This window comes from Cynara cardunculus, assembly GCF_001531365.2.
Source record: "Cynara cardunculus var. scolymus isolate 2C chromosome LG 17, CcrdV1, whole genome shotgun sequence".
NCBI classification, from domain to species: domain Eukaryota; kingdom Viridiplantae; phylum Streptophyta; class Magnoliopsida; order Asterales; family Asteraceae; genus Cynara; species Cynara cardunculus.
Window position 1 is genome coordinate 1895763 of NC_037544.1, and position 16834 is coordinate 1912596.

The 16834-nt window shown below is 36.5% G+C and overlaps 2 protein-coding genes across 2 annotated transcripts; both read left to right on the forward strand.

Annotated features, from left to right (window-relative positions):
• Window positions 1-102: 102 nt before the first annotated feature.
• On the forward strand, window positions 103-8097 carry LOC112500431 (beta-glucosidase 18-like). Its single transcript, XM_025103927.1, has 13 exons — window positions 103-237; window positions 3123-3230; window positions 3346-3412; window positions 3568-3626; window positions 4066-4141; window positions 4227-4301; window positions 4376-4463; window positions 5102-5354; window positions 5426-5541; window positions 5807-6059; window positions 6549-6651; window positions 6958-7066; window positions 7734-8097. The coding sequence occupies exons 1-13, from the start codon at window positions 103-105 to the stop codon at window positions 7954-7956; spliced, it is 1665 nt and encodes a 554-aa protein (XP_024959695.1). The 3' UTR covers window positions 7957-8097.
• A 1601-nt stretch (window positions 8098-9698) lies between these two features.
• Window positions 9699-15797, forward strand: LOC112500432 (COP1-interacting protein 7-like). The gene is made up of 7 exons (XM_025103928.1): window positions 9699-9949; window positions 10086-10256; window positions 10385-10497; window positions 11356-11548; window positions 11908-12060; window positions 12943-14272; window positions 14363-15797. Exons 1-7 carry the CDS (start codon window positions 9891-9893, stop codon window positions 15545-15547), a joined length of 3204 nt encoding a protein of 1067 aa, XP_024959696.1. The 5' UTR covers window positions 9699-9890; the 3' UTR covers window positions 15548-15797.
• The last annotated feature ends 1037 nt before the right edge of the window (window positions 15798-16834 follow it).

The window sequence follows — 16834 nt, forward strand, 5'->3', positions numbered from 1 at the left end:
TTCCAAATCCCAAATACTTATTAAATGAATATTAGTTTACCGGGTACGGCGCTGGTTAGGGGGTACAATACCCGGCCCTAGCTCCAACCCTGGTTTGAGTCTATGGGGATCCCCGGAACCCGTTTTAGCGGGGAAACCCTGTCCCCGTTCGGGTCGGGTGAGACGGGTTCCCCACCGAGTCAGGGCAAATCACCATCCTTACGCAACATGTTTTGCTTGTTTCGCCAAGTCCACCAGGTTTGCTCTACAATCGTTCACTTACACCACTCACATTTTATACCCCCTTCTCACTTGCATACCACTAAGAAAGAGTCGAATTTATTTGCTTTTAACATAGTCGTTGCTTTTTTTTTTCTTATACGATGATCGCGGGTGTTGGATCTAGAGATTATCAGCCAGACAAACCTCCAGTAATCCCGACTAAAATGTAAATAAAATAAATAGACGTTAGAAATGCATTTTCTAAAAATTCTCGAACATTTAATTTGCCCCTAAAGCTTGGATTCTTAAATTTCGATTAAAATATGAACCCTAAAACTTCAAGGCGTAAAACGTAACACGAGTGAACCATTTTTTCTTGATTTGAAACCTACGGTGATCCGGTTCATTTTGCTCGAACTCGAGGGAGGGCGTAGCCCAAAAGGCGAAGACCCTACGAACATGTTGACCTTCATACAACACTATGACACTATCATTTGTGTTATTAAAAGAGAAAATTGCACCAAAATGAAACCTATTTTCACCTGATTTCTATTTTGCAGAACCAACTTTCAAAATCGTCATTTTGGAGAACCAACTTGCATCTGATTCCTATTTTGGGGAACCAACTTGCAAAATAATTACAGAAAAATAACTAAAATTCATTTTTTTTTTCAAAAATTAATGCAATAAAATCTATTTTTCATTTCAAATCTTGTTTTTTTTAATTCAGATATCAAATTGAAGATTTAAAAAAAAAAATACAAATTACCACAATAAATATTGTTTTTCACTAATGCAATAAAAAAATCAATTTAATAGAAAAAAAATTAATTGATACAAATAAATATTAAATATCACATTCAAGATTTTTATATCTAACCAATCCGTATTAATATTAAAGTTTAAATCAAATTTGGCAAATCAAATCAAAAGTTTGATAAAGACCCTTAAATTACTTGTTACCCGTTCAACAGATCAACCAGACCCTTAATTAAACAAAAAGTTTGATATAGACCTTTAAATGACGATTTTGAAAATTGGTTCTTCAAAATAGAAATCAAGTAAAAGTTGATTTTATTTTGATACAATTTTCCCTTATTAAAAGCTACGAAACTATAATTGTAGATGTTTGTTGATCATATGAAGCAACTTTTCGGAACCAACTTCGTAAGAGACTTTCCCATAAAGTTATTGAATTTTTCTTGAAAAAAAATGGTGTTTTTTTGTTTTTTAGAAAAAAAGACAAGAAAATAATAATAAAAAATAGTAAATAAATAAATAATGGAAATGGGTCACTTATTAAGTTGTGTTTTAGTTGGCCAATCACGATCAAGAGGGGATAGCACCGAGCCACCAACTACACTTTTTGAAGCCTACGACAAAAAGTTAATCATTCATAATCCTAACTCGTCTAATATAAAACCAGTAGATAACGTACCAAAAGAATGAACGAAACAGTAAAACGTGTTGAGGCGTGTGTTTAACATGTTGTCCTTAAAACAAGTTCGTCCCATTATGAACGTTTGTTTCCCAGAATACAACAACAAGAGCAATTCTTCGAGACCACCGAACCTAAGAAGACCTGAATATTACTTTGACAGTAGGTAGTTACACAAAAGTAAGAAGAAGCAGATTGTTTTTGGTGTGATTTCTGGCCGGAGAAGTGGTATATTTATATAGCCACTTTCGTAATTGGTGGGCTAATGATTAATACGATCTCAATGAGAAGTTCAGTTAACCAAAGTTAAATCCAGTTCACATTTGCAACCCGAGATTGTTTTCGGTGTGATTTATGGCCTGAGGAGTGGTCTATTTATATAGCCACTTTTGTAACCGGTAGGCTAATAATTAATACGGTCTTAATGAGAAGTTCAGTTAATCAAAGCCATTTCCGATTCACATTTGCAACCCCCACCCCCCTTTGCGCGCATAAAAGAGAGTCTTGGTGCTCTAAGTCATTTATCCACTTTAMWYWMYYWWTYAWAKATKRAYMWWRMRKRKTRKTWAKKWRRTAYKWRYMAYWSWWWTKTYMMWYMWWRRTWAARTWWAWWAAWTWARRYTYWKRWWWKKYRYRWYMRWTYWAYATRKTSMYRMSKWAKMSWAMRWTYYWTRKRWYMRTMWMMYWTYWAWWAYMYWWMTTTSWWRWWTAAWTTYTSRTKYWWWSRAAKYYYSTYYYWKAYWTKMWRTRTWTYRAARMRWRRAWRWKWYRKAKRWKRAWRWMRAAYKARARWRWTMTATAWRARWKKRRAWTATYKAAKKWMCRAWTMWTWYGYTYSAWAWWKRKAWSRAYYYWTTTWYTYYMWWYMAAAYMWMWAWSTWWRMKKTRKKKMMAWTCWKTRRCYTWMSYWKMWWYYRARWCWARYTRTYWWKMCMAWWAAAWRRMTWRSWWTWAMWRWAWWWAWTRRWWRTWTKWWKWCMWMWWAWWWKYWMYATTRRGWKKMWWYMKWWGRWWYKKWWRSRRSKRWWWYWWKGKTGKWAMWWRWWAAWATKMMWMTKWATKKTTYWAAWAYMYTYTRAWTGATWTWSKAWMWTRKATKTYWMTTWRMYMWTRRKAKMMMWWRWWWMATTKWAWAMAAWWWSMWAWWAAWTAWATTWMWTWWYWMAYTWTAWSRTWARARMWTSTWAATYWWWMTKYWYYAAAMWAWAAAWMARTKKSCAWWCWSSYSTRWGYSWSTKYRARWARAAARRWRWRARAGWKARRWCMRWCMYMRRSSYASAAMKYSRYRMRKRRKYGMCYCYKRWRRRRWAYCYRYSAMWAWMWMYSYWWMKMMRTYGAWKGWGGYRRRMGKWMYMRYTWWYWRYWKSMCWRMWWRSWWYKMAWYMKWMAWGAWYKSAKSWAKGWCYKMSYTCCWWYYAAWKMAAKCRAKMWRMYSSYMWRYKSRWMMAKKRMAMWTMMYWMMTTKCWKWYMTKSKGYTKCWTCTTYTTGGGYCTGTTTCTTGTGGATTYAACWTCGATTCATGGAGAAGATATAAAAAGATCAGATTTCCCAMATGGGTTTCTGTTTGGAGTCTCTACCTCTTCCTATCAAGTATCATCTCTTTCCTTTCTCTCCATTTTCAAATTAGGATTCTGAACTCAACAATGGAGTTTCTATGACTTCAACAATGGAGTTTCTGTAAATTGGTGTTTATATTGTGTTGTAGATTGAAGGTGCATATCTTGAAGATGGTAAAAGTCTCAATAATTGGGATGCTTTTGCTCTTACCCCAGGTTTACAACACCTCTGATATTATATGTATAATATATATATGTATATATATATATATATGTGTGTGTGTGTCAGTGTGTGTATATATATGTATCAATTGGGTTTTTCTGGATTCATCTTTCAATCTGTCCATTTTGGTTTGTTTTTCTATGTGTAGGCAACATTAGAAATGGTGATAATGGATTCRTAGCTGATGATCATTACCATCAATATCTGGTATCTGTGTCTGATTCATGGCTTAATCATCATTAACACTTCTGATATCAATTATGATTTGCTTTGAAACAATACCTTTCACTTCCGCTACAACAACATTAGAAAGGTCGTTTGTTAACAGCTAAATAAGCTTAACGAGATTCAGCTTATTTGGTCAGCTATACATGATTGTTTGGTAACAACTCAATGATATAGAAAGTAGGCTTTTAGGAGTGAGCTTTACGTAGAAAGTCAAGTTTTTTACAAATGTGCCCCTCCCATTTAAAAAAACCGTTCGTTCCATCTATGAAAAACCCCCTCAAACAAAAATCTTTTTAATCTATACAGACAAATTAATCTACACAGACAGCTTTATCCATGCAAGACTTTTTACGGCCTATAAAAACCGATATTGTGGTGTTCTCCCAAGATTCTGTTTCTAACTAATCGAACCCTGCAGACAGATATTGAAATTATACAAGCTCTTGGTGTAGATGCTTATCGATTCTCTATATCATGGGCAAGAGTTCTTCCAAGTATGATGACAATAACTTTATAAACAGTTGATAAAAGATCGATTTTTTAAGAATCTTGATCCAAGATCTTGTTGAGTCGTACCAGGAGGAAGATTCGGTGAGGTTAATCCAAACGGGATTCTTTTTTATAACAAAATCTTGGACAATCTCTTACTCAAAGGTAATATATCTTTGCATCAATTCGTTAATCTCATTAAAATTACGCACTTTAACCTTAATTTGCACACGTTGTAGGTATTAAGCCATTTGTAACGATTCACCATCATGATATTCCTCAAGAACTTCAAGATCGATATGGATCTTGGCTAAGCCCGTTTATGCAGTATGTAAAAAGAACTTGCATAGTTTCCTTTCCTAAGATTTGTGTAAGAATACGTGGAACTCATTATATTACTCTTTAAAAGAGCTTTGAGACGAGAAACGAGGTTTCAACATATATTGAGGAGAAATGGTCAATCTATCCGATATGGGACTACAACCTCCTAAAACAAAGGCTAGATGGGCACTTATTGTCCCAGATTGTTGAGTCCCAAACTTGGCTGACCTTGGCTCTGATACCATGTGAGAATGTATGGAACTTCATTATATTACCCTCCAAAAGAGCCCAAGTGGAAAGTAACATGGGCCTATGTGGGGCATAAGGCCTACTTTCAAGAGTGATATGATGGGGTTCTATATATGCTTACATGGTACCAGAGTCGAGGTTTACCACTCTAGGGACTCGACACTCGGGGGGCAATCTGTACCCTTCTAGCTCCCTGTCCACATTCTGGTGCTATTTGTGTCCGTCTAGCCTCCGTTGGAGGATCTGTTAGAGTCCCACATCGGTTAGACTTGAACTATTTCTTGTCTATATGTGTTGGAACCTCCCTTCTCTCCTCAAAAGGCTCTTTTGCAGAGTATTCTAACGAGGTTCCACTTATTCTCACAATTTGGTTTAATATATTTGTTGGTTTTCAGGGAAGATTTTGTCCACTACGCAGAAACGTGCTTCAAGTACTTTGGTGATCGAGTGAAGCATTGGACCACGATCAACGAGCCAAACCTGTTTACAAAAATGGCCTACATGAATGGAAAGTATCCACCCGCTCGCTGTTCACAACCATTTGGCAATTGTTCAGCTGGAAATTCTGATATCGAGCCTCTTATCGTTATGCATAACTTGTTATTGGCACATGGCAAGGCTGTGAATCTATATCGAAAAGATTATCAGGCAATCAAGTGACCTTATTTACCTTTTTCTTTTCTGGTGAGTGTCCGTTAACTAGAAAAACGTACGTGCAGCATGAACAAGGTGGGTCAGTCGGGATTGTGGTTGATTGCTTAATGTACGAGCCTCTAACAGATGACAATCTTGATCAAGAAGCCGCTAACAGGAGCTTGGCTTTCGCTATCGGCTGGTACATATATATACATTCAGATTTTCTGACTTCCATGGATCAAAACAAGATTTGTGGAAAGTTTACGAGAACCATAAATATTTTGAGAATCTGAGAACCAACTATTTCATGTATTATTCATGATGAATAACCGTGTATTATTCATGATGTTATTCATCAAGAATATCATATGTTTTCATAATTTATGATATCAAGCATTTTTATTATTAAATTTCATTAGAATGTATAAATAATTTAAAGTTCTGTTTTCGTTATCGTAAAATAGGGCATTGGACCCTCTAATCTTTGGTGATTATCCCTCGGAAATGCGCCGGTATCTTGGAAATCAACTGCCAAGATTCTCCGATGCCGAAAAGAAGTTTATGGCAAACAGTATCGACTATATTGCAGTCAACCATTATTCAACTGCATATGCAATAGATTGCTTTCATTCTAGTTGTAGTTTAACCGCCAACCGAGCAATTAACGGTTTTGTAGATGCAACTAGAGAACGAGACGGTGTTCAAATTGGCGAACCCGTATGTATCCCTTTTTGCCCCTCGTTTACTATTTGTTTTTCATTTGTTTCGTTGTTTATGTGAGAATATATGGAACCCCATTATATTACTTTCTAAAAGATCCCTTAAAGAGATAAGGAGGTTAAGGGGAAATGGTCTAAAGGGCCTGTTTATTAGCAGCTTAATAAGCTTAATGGGACTCACAATTTATTTGGTCAGCTATATATGATTGTTTGGTACTGGCTTAATAATATAGAAAGTGGCTTATTCAGTAAGCTTCTAGGAAGAAGCTTAATGCAGAAAGCTAAGTTTTTTCCAAACCTACCCCTCCCAATTAAAAAACAAACTCCTTCCATCTATGAAAAACACTCCCAAACAAAAACTTTCACAATCTATACAGACTGATTAATCAACACAGACGGCTTTATCTATACTGGATTTAATAGAAAAACAACCAAACAACCCCTAAGTCTAGCCAATGTGGGACTAACAATTCTGTTGTGTTGACAGACGGGTATTTCGATGTTGGCGGTAGTTCCAAGAGGCATCGGAGAAATGGTCGGCTATCTAAAGAAGAGATACAACAACAAACCCATGTTTATTACTGAAAATGGTATGCAAAATGTATATGAAACTTCATCTATGCCACAGTTGACTTTTGTAAGTCAATCCTAACAGATACAAATTCGATGTTTATATGGTTATTTGTATCTAATTAAACACCAAACTTTTCCTGGTTTCTCACTACCTGTCATATAATATAAATTCATGTGTCAAATTTTTTCTGAAACTGCATGAATTCATTTCAATTTTGAAATTCAAAAAATTCCCATTTGACCTCTAAAGTCAAACTTTATGAAACATAAGAACTGGACTGCAGTTTTTTGATGATTTCATATATGCATTAACCTGTTTGCAGGGTATTCTGAACCAAAAGTGCAAGATGTACAAGTTCAAGATATACGAAAAGATGTCAAGCGAATAGAATTTCACAAAACGTACCTGTCGTCTTTGGCCCGAGCAATCAGGTTATCATATCGTATTACTGTTTACTCTATGTGATAATATGTGGAACCCTATTAGATTACTCTTTAAAAGAGACATAGAAAAAGGGAGGTTCCACGTTCCAACCTATAGAGGACGGATAGTTCAAAAGTATAGCCAATGTGAAACTCTAACACGCCCCCTGCAACGGTGGCTACACGGCTACAGATTGACCCAAAGTGTCGAGTTTCTAAAAATAGTATATTTTGGCTCTTATACCATGTGAGATTATGTGGAACCTTATTAGATTACTCTTCAAAAGAACTCTTGAGGAGAGATGGAGATTGAGGAAAAATTGTCTGTTTGTTAGCAGCTTAATGAGACTTACAGTTTATTCGGCCAGGCCAGCCATACATAATTATGTGGTACTGGCTTATGATATAGAAAGTGGCTTATTCAGTAAGCTTCTAAAGGGGAGCTTTATGCAGAATGCCAAAAAAAATTCAAACATGTCTCTCTCAATTAAAAAATATGCTCCTTCCATCTATGGAAAAATCCTCCAAAACAAATTTTTTTCTCAATATATACAGATAGATTAATCCATACAGACAACTTTGTCCATGCAAGACTAGATGAAAATCAACCAAACATACCCCCAACTTCCATACTGTTTTGTCTGTTTGAATATTGAAAAAAATGGCATTTTGATAGGGATGGTGCCGATGTAAGGGGCTACTTTGTGTGGACGTTGATGGATGATTTCGAATGGATTCATGGATACGATGTAAGATTCGGATTATTCTACATTGACCGTCAAACGCTTGCTCGAGTCCCCAAGTTATCAGCAAGATGGTATCAAGATTTCTTGAAAAACAACACTCAGGCACCAGAAATCCGAACATCGAACCTGGCACACAAGCAAGCATATTCATAATCATTCAGACGTACAATTCCTTGTTGTGAACTTGCGAACTTTTATATAACTCAGCCACGTTACGTAAATATACAAATTTGATTGGTTTGTTGTATCACTGTTTTGTACTAATTACGGAACATGATAGGCTTTGTTGCTACACATGCACCTATAAGCCACAGGACAAGCCTCGGCCTCCGTGGGTCCCAAAGAACAACCAAACCGCACTCTCACCAAGCGGCACGGCAAACACGATCCGCATGCACGCATGCAATTGGGCAATCTTGAACCTGCAATTTGCAGCGTATCCGCTCTATGATTGGTAAAAACGACCCTCGTTCCTTCCGCTTGAAAACCACGTGGATCAACGGTGCCTGTTACATAGTCGGTAAATATAAATGGGACCCACAAAATAAAGATGGGAAAAATAAAACTTACACATAATAAGAAGTAGACTGGATGCCAACAACATAAAAGAGAACAGAAAGTTCATTTTGGGCTGATTTTTGTGTGTATTTTGGTGAAAATGAGGATATAAAAGGGAAAGATGAAGTATAAAGGGAGTCACAGGATGGATGTGTGTGTGTTCACATGATTTTCTATGTTGTAGTTATGTTTGTGGGAAGCCCATTAAGGCCCATATAATGGTTTAGACTATAGAAGGAGACTTGGAATTGGATCATATAGTATTAATGGGCCTTCTAGTATTAGCCCAATTCAATGAACAAGATCACATATTGCACAATGCACAATAACATTTAAACAATAAAATATGGATAAATATTATTTATATATATATATATATATATATATAATTGGGATCACGTGAGACCAACTTGTTTTTGTGAGATCCATGAGATCATTTTTTTACACTTGAATCTGTGAAGATAACCTTCACAGCAAAACGCTGTGAAGATAACCTTCGCAATGTTTTTGCTGTGAATGTTCAAATTTTTTTTAACTTCACAACGTTTTGTTCTGAAGTTTCAAGTGTAAAAAAGTGGTCTCACGAAAACAGACTGGTCTCACGTGAACCTAACCCTACAACAAAACACCGTGAAGGTAAAAGAAAGTCGAACCTTCACTCCAAAAACACTGTGAAGGTTACCTTCACATGCGTTTTGTTGTAAAGTTTCAAGTGTAAAAAAGTGATCTCATGAGTCTCACTAAAAAAGTCTGGTCTCATATGATCCTAAGTCAATTTCTGGTATGTGCCTCCACCAACCAAAAAAGTATCTTGAAATCAACCAAAAAAATTAAAAAAACCTCTCAAAATCAATCAAAAATATATATCGAAATCGACAAAGAAAACTTAAAAATCTCTTGAAATCAACCAAATTTTTTTTAAAATCCAGTTGTAATTAGGGCAAAAACACACCATGTAGCTTTACGGGCCTTTAATCTACCTTATAGGTATCCACTGGACAAAAATCATGGATTTGTCACTTTACGGATGTTTTTACAAACAACGTTGGCATCTTATAATTTTAAAACTATATGAACAAAAAGGGTTATTTTATTTGTAGTTTATTTAATAGATTAATTATTACAATATTTAATATATTTTGAAACATTAAATAATTTATATTTTTTAAAAAAAAATTAGAAACGGACCACCTCTGAGAATGATGGAATTATATGATTATGGCGGTTGCGGTTGCGGTTGCTTGCTGCCATAAAGTGGTTGCCTTCGAGCTTCCAACCAACATCAACAATGGTGGTGGAGTGATTATGAAGTAATATCTCTCCTACTCTAGCCAGAATAATGGCAAGTAAACTGTAACCATCGTAATCGGTTTGGAGAAGACGCAAAATCGACATTCCATCAAAGTCTGATTTGATCCGACCAATAATCTCCACCTCCTTCGTCCACATGATTATACTGCTTCGAAGAACAGTAATGTGTGCTTTTTGAATCAGTTAAGCATCATCATATTGTGGTGGATAGATCGAGGATGGATTCGAGAAGCCGGCTCGACTATGCTTTGTTTCAGTTAACTCCTACTAGAACCAGGTATTAAAACCCTAATTTTAGTTCTTCCTTTGTTGATGCTTCTTGTGCAATGCTAGTTATTACTTTGGTTTCTTCTAATGCTCTGTTTGTAGTTTCATTTTCTACATTTTGATTTATGATTTGATCCATTTGGAAGATGTGATCTGGTGATATGTGCGGGTGATTTCAAAGAAAAACTTGCATCTGGACTTCTGGAACCTTTTATTGCTCATCTCAAGTTTGCTAAAGATCAGATTTCGAAAGGAGGCTACTCCATTACGCTTTCTGCTTCTGATTCTTCTTGGTTCACCAAATCCACTCTTGAAAGGTCTCTCGTTGTTATTGCAGTTATATTTGGGTTTGTTAACTTTCTCTTGAATGATGTCTGTGTACTTTACCAATGCTGGTTTTTGGATCTCACATCTGTCTTTAATTATTGTTTATTCTTTTGAATAGATTTGTGAGGTTTGTAAATACACCGGAGGTTCTTGAAAGATTCATCACGATTGAGAGAGAGATCGCCAACATTGATTGCTCAATAAACACCAGTTCATCATCAGACTCACAAAGTGCGTAGCATTCCTAAAAAGGGAAATCGACTGAAATAGTCAATCTCATCAAACAAATTCACTTTTTACCACTTTTCATATCATCTTTCCGAAATATCTGGTCTTTACTCGGATGCTTTTGGCATTTGCGTAGACTTATTTCTAGAAGAAAAAATGTCCTTGTGCATATGCGTAATGATTCTTTAACAAAAATCTGAATCTTTATGCAAAAAAAATCTTTTTCCTTTTTTGTAGTCTGAACATCGAGATTTGCGTAAACTCTAGCTAAAATGGGAATTCAATTGAAAAAGCGGCTAAAAAGGTGAAGTTGGTTGGAGAGATTGACTATTTTGTTCAATTTCCCATTATTTAAATATGTTGGTGTATACTCATAATGGAAGAAGGCTAAATACCGCGAGAAGGTAACAATTGAATCATTGAAATAATTTATTTGAAGATGCATATATGAACCCATATGAATAATCTATATCGTCGGTTTCGCATATGCATCTTCAAATAGATTTCGTCGGGGTTTTTTAATGGATTCACATATAAACCTTCTCTTAACCATCCACTCTTGCCTATTTGAACCAACCCTTATACTCGTTCGAATCCATGATTGAAGTCCATTTAATTCTAAACTTTCAAAGATTATATATCTTGGATTCAAAATCTAAGTTGATGTTTTAAGTTTTTAACTCAGAAACATTTTGTTGGCGAATATGTCCATCAGGGTGCCCTATAGTTCATATCCATTTTGAAGTTGAAATTAATCAAAATGACTCTTAAAAATCAAAAGTTGAGACCAATTTGGAATGGGTGTAGCATTTCCCTGTTGGAACTATTTATAACGACAAGTTTTTTCATCATTCCGCTTAGCTGTCTATGGGTTCGGAGAACACTCAAACGAGTCATCTACTTCTGCCTACAAGGTATATCAACATTCTACAGCTTTCACTTTCGATTCAATCTTTGTTCAACACTTGCTTGGAAGATTACTCATATATTCCCACTTTCTATACATTCAGCATGAAGGTAACACAAGTGATGCCATCCATGAAGAAGATTCCAAGTAAAGTATACTTTGTGTTTAGTCTAATTCAATGAACTCAGTTATGACACATACCCTCCTTTCTCTCAAAAGAATCTAACTTTTTGATTGTTAACATTCAAACATTGTAGTTTTCAATCCACGATTGATGTAGCTGTTCTTAGTTTTCATCATATATTTAATTATTGTCATGTGGTTTTATGGTTAAAGAATTGATCAGTTCTAAGTACAACAAAAGATATTCTTCTTAATTTTCAAAGTTCAAAGAAAAACTTATTTGGCACTCAATAGTCAAGATTGGACTTCTTTTTGGATGGAGATAGTATATAGAGAAAATCCTTTGTTTGACTGATTCTTCTGGTTGTGATGGATAGGAATAGGATTCATCTTCAACGTGTTCTGGAAACTAGAAAGGCAGTGCTTCAAAAAGAGCAAGCAATGGTCTATGCCCGGGCTATAGTTGCTGGATTTGAGACAGATAACCTAGAAGATCTCATCTGTTTTGCAGATGCTTTTGGATCTCCTCGTTTAAGGTACGCATATGTTTTCATTACACATTAAGGACATGTTTGATAGCAGCTTAATGATCTTAATGGGACTGTACATAACTGTTTGGTAGTGGCTTAATGATATAGAAAGTGGCTTATTCAGTAAGCTCCTAGGTAGGAGCTTTATGCAGAAAACCAAGTTTTCTAAAAACCTACCCTCTCCCAATTAAAAAGCATGCTCCTTCCATCTATGGGAAAACACTCCCAAACAAAAACCTTCACAATATATACAAACAGATTAATCCACACAGACAACTTCATCCACACAGGACTTGATGGAAAACCAACTAAATAGCTAAGCCATGCTCAAGAATTCGTTAAGATATGTGTTCCTGAATAGCAGATATGATATCACTAACATACACTTTCGACAACAGATGGTGTCTTTTTTAAGGTCTTTCCATGCCACTATGCACTTTTGGACCTATTATCTGTGAGGGGTTGGGTTCCGGCGAAAAGGAGAGTTTAGGTGAGAAACGTAAGAAGGGATCTCCACTCTTGGATGCACATTAGGATGAGATGCACCGAGATGCACCGGATCAATCCCCGTATCAAGCGTGATTCATGGGTGGGTGTTTGAGATTAAAGGTGAATAGGTGATTAAGCGTCCGGATCCCTTCTTATGCTTCTCAGCTTAACTCTCCTTCTCACACGATCCTTCATCTATCTGTGAGATCATATCAATTTCCTTAACTTTTCCTGTTTCTGTTTACTGATGTAAAAAGACCCTGATTGGTTCGACTGTAATGAGCTTCTGATGAATAATGCAAGTTACAATACACTCAAAATCATCACACATCTGTTTCAGTTTATTTCATTATTTAACCTCATACTGAAAGTTTAAGAACTAAACTAGCATTACACCAGGGAAGCATGCTTAAATTTCATGGAATTGTGCAATACAAAGAGTAATGATAGAGTCTGGATGGATGAGGTAGCAGCAATGCAGGCATCCTCTCATTCACAATACTCCTATTTGGGAACATCTGATGGAGTACTTCCTGGGGAAGATGATCCTAGTCAAGAACTCAGGATTAATATCCAAAATGATAATTTTGCTACCAAGAAACAGAATGGTGCTGTTGATGGAAGTCATCTGCCTCAATATATGCATTTTTATCAGAGTGGCCCCATGTTTCAGCCTCCCTATCAAGGATACCCTTTTCCAGGCATGGGGGGTCCTCCATATAATCAAGGAAATCTTCCATGGTCTCAAAATGTGGAGGATTCCAGAAGAAGAGGAAAACGCTCACAAACGAAAAGATCACGAGAGTTGAAACAAGATGGTAACTTTGATTCAAGTGACTCTAGTTCTGGAAGTGATTCAGGTAGCTACAGGAGGAGTTCATCTCGGAAAGTTGTAATCAGAAATATTAATTACATCACTTCTACAAAAGATGGAGAAGCAGAATGGGTATCCGATGGCAATTCATCAAATGGTGCTGTCAACCAGGATCTTGATAGAACAGTTGAAGATAAACCAGAAGGCCAAAAGGTAACAACTCAGCAATGGGATACCTTCCAGATCCTTTTAATGAAGGATGCAGATGACAAAGTGTCTGAGGACGTGAAAAAGACTCATACTAGTGATCCTTTTATTCTCGTAGAGAGGGATTTGTTTGACGAAAACAACAATCGTCTACCTGAAATTGCCACCAAATCTTCCACCATTGGAGGACATGAAAGAGATTGGTTTTTGGGAAGCATACCAGATATTCAGGAGAAAAGCAGAGACATCTTTGAAGACCATTTCAAGTCTGTGGAAAGTACAAAAGATGTTCTTGTTGACGATCCTTTGGCAGTTCACGCTCGATCTTTAAATGAATTGTCTGATTCCCAGTTGAGGAGACAAGACATTTTAGTGGTTTCAGAGAGTAATCTGACCCAGAAAGCTCCATACTCTCCAAAGAAAAATGTTGAAGCTGAATGTGTCAATGAGGCTAGCGATCTGTGCGTAATGCTTGAAAGAGATACATCTGGACAGCAAGCTATGGCAGTTTGGACTCCAGAAATGGAGTTGGGAAATAGTAATGATAAGATCGTAAAACTGGATTGTAGTGAAGAAGGTCTTGAAAGAAAAGATTCAACCATTGAAGCAAAGTCGAAACCTTTAGTTGGATCTCTTGGAAAAAGCAAATCTAATATCATATCAGGAAGCAAGAAATCTACAGGAACCAAAACGGGCAAATCAGAGAAGGTACTTAAAGTTGCAACCTTTGTTCTATTACATTCCATGAGATGGTAATCGTTATTGTAATTTTGATGTTATTGATCACTTTGGACATAGGAAGAAGAGAAAAGAAAGAAAATGGAGGAATTGCTAATTCAACGTCAAAAAAGAATCGCTGAAAGAAGTGCCTCTACGGCAAAGACAGCTAAGAATGACAAGCCAAAAGCCGAACTTGCATCTCGAGGCATGAAAAGATCAAATAAGCCGGTCATTCGGAGTTCCACCATTGATCGCCTGTCAGCTGCACGTGTGGTTAATCCCAAGGTGTTGCCTACTGAATCAAAACATGGTAATAAACCTACAAAAGTGATCACCAAGGAGAATGGTGAACCAAAACCTGGTAAAAAACCTATGAAAGTGGCCACCAAGGAGAATGGTGAATCAAAACCTACTAAAAAACCTATGAAAGTGACCACCAAGGAGAATGGTAGATCAGAACCTGGTAAAAGACCTGCAAAAGTGCTCACCAAGGAGAATGGTGGATCAAAACCTGCTAAAAAACCTATGAAAGTGTTCACCAAGGAGAATGGTGAATCAAAACCTCCCAAAAAACCTATGAAAGTGATCACCAAGGAGAATGGTGAATCAAAACCTCCTAAAAAACCTATGAAAGTGATCACCAAAGAGAATGGTGAATCAAAACCTCCGAAAACACCTATGAAAGTGACCACCAAGAATGGCATTTCAAGTACTTTGTTTTCCCAAAGAACAGTTGGAGTTGGAAAAAGAGAAGCGAAACCACAGAAGGTTGAACATCTAGATAAGGATATTGGTTTAAAGAATTCAAATGGACCGAAGAAGAAGATTGTTGTTCTCACTAATGCCAAGCAGTTGCCTAGAACATCTCCAATCAAGAAAATTGGCAATGGGGTTGCTGGCATTGGGTTATCTGAACCTCCAAACTACCGGTCTTCACAATCAGATAACAAGAAAGGTGTGAGCAAAACATTACACAAGAAGGCATCTTCGGCTTTGCAAGAAGATATAGCTCTTTCTGGCGGTAATAACGGATCAACCAACAAAGCTAAAAACTCCGTTTCTTTCAGTATCAGTGAGGATATTAGTGCTAAAGAAAGGCGTGTTGTCAAAGCGAACGATGAAATGATGGAAATCTCAACTCCTCCACCAGGCAAAGGAAGCCCAGAAAGAAGCAATTCTAGGAAGAAATGGAGCAATATTGGAACCTCAAGTAAAGCTCTCAGTGGTTTCAGAAAGCTTCTATCTTTTGGCAAGAGGAGTTAAAAACTCTTCTCTGGTTTCAGAAAGCTTCTATCTTTAGCTATATTTCCAAGGTGAAGAGCCAGTTGTGAGCAAACAGGTAATCTAATAACACATTGTTTATAAGTCTGTAAATTTTGGTTATTGTGTGCATAACAGAACCTTGTAATGGTTATTTGCTTCAGTTCTTTTCGCTTTTTGAATATTTACTTGTAATGTAGAACCCACGATTGCCTATAATTTGTATATCTAATAGTAACATTCTTTACAAGCTCTTAAAAGCCCAGAAAGATGATAGGGGCGGATGAGTAACAGCAGACCAGAATCGGTCTGGATATCAGTCTGAATAGCTTTGGCATGACATTTATGTTAACGAGTCCCACATCAGCCAGACTGACATTTCTCCTCTATATATGTTGGAAACTCTCTTCGCTCCTAAAGGGATCTTTAGGAGGGCAATCTAATGGAGGTTCCACATATTCTTACATGGCCAAGGACTCAACACTCTAGCGCAATTTGTACTTGTCTAGTCCTCTCTCAACGCTCGTGGGACAATCTATGGTTTAGTCTCCATTGGAGGGGGCGTGCTAGAGTCCCACGTCAGCCAGACTTGGACCATTTCTCCTCTATATATGTTGGAAACTCCCTTATCTCCTAAAGAGCTCTTTTGGAGAGTAATCTAATGGGGTTCCACATATTCTTACCATTTATGCATACCTCAATAGAAGGAGGTTCAAGATCGAAAAAAGGAGCATAAGGGAACATCTGGGGTTCCACATATTCTTACAATTTACGCATACCTCAATAGAAGGAGGTTCTAGATCGAAAGAAGGAGCACAAGGGAACATCTATCAACTGTTGGATCTAAAAAATAGATGATGACCCATCAAAGATGATCATCCTGGTGGATCCAAGGCTTTCTTTTTGAGGTAAGGCTTACAACAAATTTAATGTGGCATTTTTATAAATGGAAAATATTAAATTTCACGCTGAATTTACAAATTGCTCATGTAATGCCTTCTAAACCATTGTTATTGCAGCTAGGGGGGAAATGAGTTGGAATCGTTGCACTTGGAAGCGTTGGTACCAAGATCGCAGAAAGGCTCGAACCGGCTGCAACATCACCTATAGCTCGAGAAAGAAGTCACAACTTCGCTATCGCAGATCTTGTTCGAAGGTAAGTTATTGAAAAAAAGGTTTATTCGTAATGATAACATATATGAACAATTACCTGATAAATGAAAATGTAACACCTTTCATACCAAACAGAATATAAGTACGTAAACCACGCAAAACCCAGTGATAATTACA

Excerpts from the sequence above, each read along its gene's own strand:
- LOC112500432 (XM_025103928.1), top strand. The coding sequence starts at position 9,891 with ATGGATTCGAGAAGCCGGCTCGACTATGCTTTGTTTCAGTTAACTCCT. Across the intron at positions 11,549-11,907 it reads ATCCATGAAGAAGATTCCAA|GATTCATCTTCAACGTGTTC; the intron begins GTAAAGTATACT and ends GGATAGGAATAG. Across the intron at positions 12,061-12,942 it reads TTTGGATCTCCTCGTTTAAG|GGAAGCATGCTTAAATTTCA; the intron begins GTACGCATATGT and ends GCATTACACCAG.